The sequence below is a fragment of the Zosterops lateralis genome (genome assembly GCF_965231275.1).
Source record: "Zosterops lateralis genome assembly, chromosome: 8".
In the NCBI taxonomy this organism is placed as follows: domain Eukaryota; kingdom Metazoa; phylum Chordata; class Aves; order Passeriformes; family Zosteropidae; genus Zosterops; species Zosterops lateralis.
The window spans coordinates 33158645-33162140 of NC_139768.1; the positions used below are offsets into that span (position 1 = coordinate 33158645).

Below are 3496 nucleotides of genomic sequence, written 5' to 3' on the forward strand. Positions count from 1 at the left end.
TCCGAATGGCTTTTTCAGCACTGCTGATGTCTCGGGACCAAGGGGCTGTTGGTTCCAGTCAGAGAGATTCCGGCTGTGAGCTGGAGGAGAGTGAATTCTGCTCCTTTCATGGAGTTGTGAAGGGGCTCCCACATCTCCAGGAGGGACCAGCAGCCGGGGTTACACACTTGCCTGGGGCACAAGAAGCCACTTGTCACAAGCAGGGGGATGGCACTTCTGAGTGTGCAGGGAGTGAAGATGTGGAGAGTGGATTGTGCACCAGTGATGGGAGTGTGACGGAGCCCCTGGGTCCCCAGGGCACATCAGCAACCGGCAATGGACACAAAATGATCCTCATGAGATTCCTGGGTGAGTGCAGGGCCAGCCCTGTGGCCTCTGGGGAGGGGACGGTGTCACCTGCCAAGGACAGGGCTGGCAGGTGCGGGGCTGTGTCCCGATGTCTGGAAGAGGCCTCGTGCTCTGCTCAGCCCCATCAGTGGCTGCGACCAAGAGCCCCAGCTGCCCCCAAGGCTGTGCAGTTCTGCAGCTGCAGCCTGTCCCCAGCCCTGTGTCCCTGGCTGTCCCCAGCCCTGTGTCCCTGCCTGTGTGCCAGGCTCTTGGCTCCCTGGCTGCCAGCTGAGTGAGGGGCACAGTGGCTGAGGGCTCCTTCCTGTGCTCCCTGGGAATTGGGGGAGCAGATTGGAGGGCCGGCTCTGGTTCTCCTGATAAAAATGAAATTTAAAATGTTTATCCTGTAATGTAACAGTGAAAAGACGCCTCCATGGCACCTCTCCCCCAGACCACCTTAAAAACAAAAAGAGCTCCATTCAAAGAAGCCCGGCACCGTGTTCCCCCCCACCCCCAACGACGGAGCGAAAGAGACCAGCAGAGCCGCCCGCAGCCGCCGACGCCAGAGGCTGCCGACACCCCCGCCGAAACCAAAGAGGGGAAGAGCAGCCCCGGCCCCCACCCGTTGCCGCCCCCGGGGCCGAGAAGGAGAAAAGAACCGGCCGCCCCTCCCAGCCCTGTCCGCGGCCCGAGAACCGGCGCGAGGGAACCCAGAGCCCGCGGAGCCGCCCACCTCGACGCGGCTCCAGCCGCAAAGCAGTCGGCCGTCCGGCACGGGGAAATCCCAGACCCCCGCAGCCGCCATGCCGCCCGCCGGCGTGGCTCCAGCCACGGAGCCGCCCGCCCCAAGCCGGACCCCCCCCTCCGGAAACCCACGCTCGCCACGTTCCACCCCCACCTCACAAGAACTGGCCCAAACCCCCGCAAACGTTGCCGCCGCTGTGAGGCAGCGTGAAACCCCCGAAACGCCATAACTGCGGCAAAACTGCCACGTGGTCATTAGAGCCTCCAGCCGCCCGCCCCGGCTGATCCCGCATGCAAATAAAGGACTCCAGGTGCATCTCGGGATACCGTTTAACACCAAAAACCCTTTATAAAATAAAAACCAAGCAAAATTGAAACGCATAAGAACTAATGCTAAGCCGTGTGGACCCTGAAGTATCAAAAGAGCTAATTTCTCCGGTTTTGCTTACTAGCTGTAAGTTAAAAAGACCAAACCAGAGGTGAGACCCCCGGAGTAAACAAGGGAAATTCAGAACTCTGGGGTTGCTCCCAGCGAGGGCGAGTTCTCCAACTCTGTTGAATTGCCTACAGCAGAGCTGAAAAAGACCCTCCTCCTTCACGGTGCGCAGGCAGCCAAAAACCCCCTTGAGCAAATATTGAAAGAGCTGATCAATAAAGGCGTTTTAAGGAGATTAATATTTTCTCCGCCCATTTTTATTCATAACACTCCCAGCCAGCAGCTCTTTCCTGCTGCAGGCAAGTGGTTCAGGTGCCATCCCGTGCTCACCTTGGTGCTGATCGTGCTCCTCGTGTCCCTGGTGCTGGCTTTGGTGGTGGCCTTGGCTGTGCAGTCAGGTAAGGGAGGGGCAGCAGCCTGGGCCCAGCCCCTCGGAGCAGAGCGGGCTCCCTGCTCCCTGCACAGAGGAATCCTCTGAGCTTCTCCTCTTCCCCCTCCAGCACCACAGCTTCCAGTTCCACCTGCGGCTCCCCAGTGTGTTCTGGGCTGTCCCTCTGGCTGGGTTGGCTACAACGGGCTCTGCTACTACTTGTCAAGGGATGCCGGCACCTGGGAGCAGGCTCAGGAACGGTGCTCCGAGCTCGGGGCCTCCCTGGCCGTTGTCAAGGATGAGGAGGCCACGGTGAGTGAGGGGCTGCGGGCGGTGTGGGGCGGCTGAGGGGAGCCTGGGGGTGCTCCTGGGCCGGGCTGGGTGCTGGCAGGGCTGGGGGTGCAGCCCCGTCCCGGGGCCTTGCAGGGAAGGAGCCCCGGGCACGTGTCCCCCCGAGGGGCCGGGGCAGCTCCCACTCCTCTCTCCTGGGCAGGGTTTGCTCTCCCGCCTCCGCGGGAACGTCGATTACTGGCTCGGGCTGCGCAGGCGGGGCCAGCGCCTGCACTGGGGGGACGGCAGCGACTTCAGCTCCTGGTGAGTGCCGGGGAGCCGGGCAGGGCACGGGGGGACAGGGGCACAAGGTGTTCCCCTGGTAACCAGCGCTGCCTCTGCTCCTCCTTGCAGGCATCCTGTCCTTGGCGATTCCGAGTGTGTGTGCCTGGCTGACAATGCATTCGGGACTCACAACTGCTCAGATGAGCGGCCGTATCTGTGCAGCAAGGCCCGAGCTCCCCTGTGACAGGGGCTGGAGAAAGGACCTTCTCCACGCTGGGCAGTTCCAGCTTCACCTCTTAGCCCGGCACAGGGCTGTCCTTCCTCAGGTGCCCCCTGTGCCCTGCACTCACTCTCAGGGTCACCTCAGTGCCTGTTCCTCCCCACTGCCGAGGCCGGGCGGGGTGTGGAGAGGAAAAGTCTCTGCAATCCATCCTGCCCCCGGTGCTCCCTGCAGTCTGTGGATCGCCCTCATTCCACACCCGGCTCCATTGGGAGCCACCAGCGCCCCTGCCGGCAGTGCCCGGAACTGCAGCGAAGGGGAAAGTGGCGCGGCCGAGAGTGGCCGGGACTGGGTTTGTGTTCTGATTGTTGTTGGTGGCGCACGGGGCTTGTCTGTCGGCTTTGGGATACGTGCTAGTAAAGAACTGTTCTTCCTCTTCTCGTATCTTTGCCTGAGAACACCTTAATTTCCAAAGTATAGTAATTCGGAGGGAAGGAATTTACATTTTCCATTGCAAGGGAGGCGCCTGCCTTCCTTAGGAGACAGCTGTGTTTGAAACCAAAACAACCCCATCTCTCTGTGCCACTGTGTGGGAAGGAGAGAGAGTAGGAATTAGGGATAAAGCGAAGCCCAAGAAGTAGAGGACAGTGTGGGGAAGGTTCATACTTAGAGTATGGCGTACTTCTCATTCCCTTCCTCTGATTTGTTTGATAAATTCAAGGAATTTCTGAAGTCCAGGCCTGTTATGCTTATGATGGGTGAGAGATCTCTTGCTGCCTTTACTGAGGGTCTCGAAGCTCTCCGGATATGCTCTGTTCCCTGCCCAGGAGGAGAAGAGGGACAG

General features: G+C 60.4%; 1 protein-coding gene across 1 annotated transcript; it reads left to right on the forward strand.

The window, feature by feature from the left end:
* The first annotated feature begins 283 nt into the window (after positions 1-283).
* LOC310911957 (C-type lectin domain family 2 member B-like) lies at positions 284-2999 on the forward strand. The gene is made up of 5 exons (XM_083866052.1): positions 284-348; positions 1807-1905; positions 2008-2189; positions 2371-2471; positions 2562-2999. Exons 1-5 carry the CDS (start codon positions 327-329, stop codon positions 2674-2676), a joined length of 519 nt encoding a protein of 172 aa, XP_083722178.1. The 5' UTR covers positions 284-326; the 3' UTR covers positions 2677-2999.
* Positions 3000-3496: the final 497 nt, after the last annotated feature.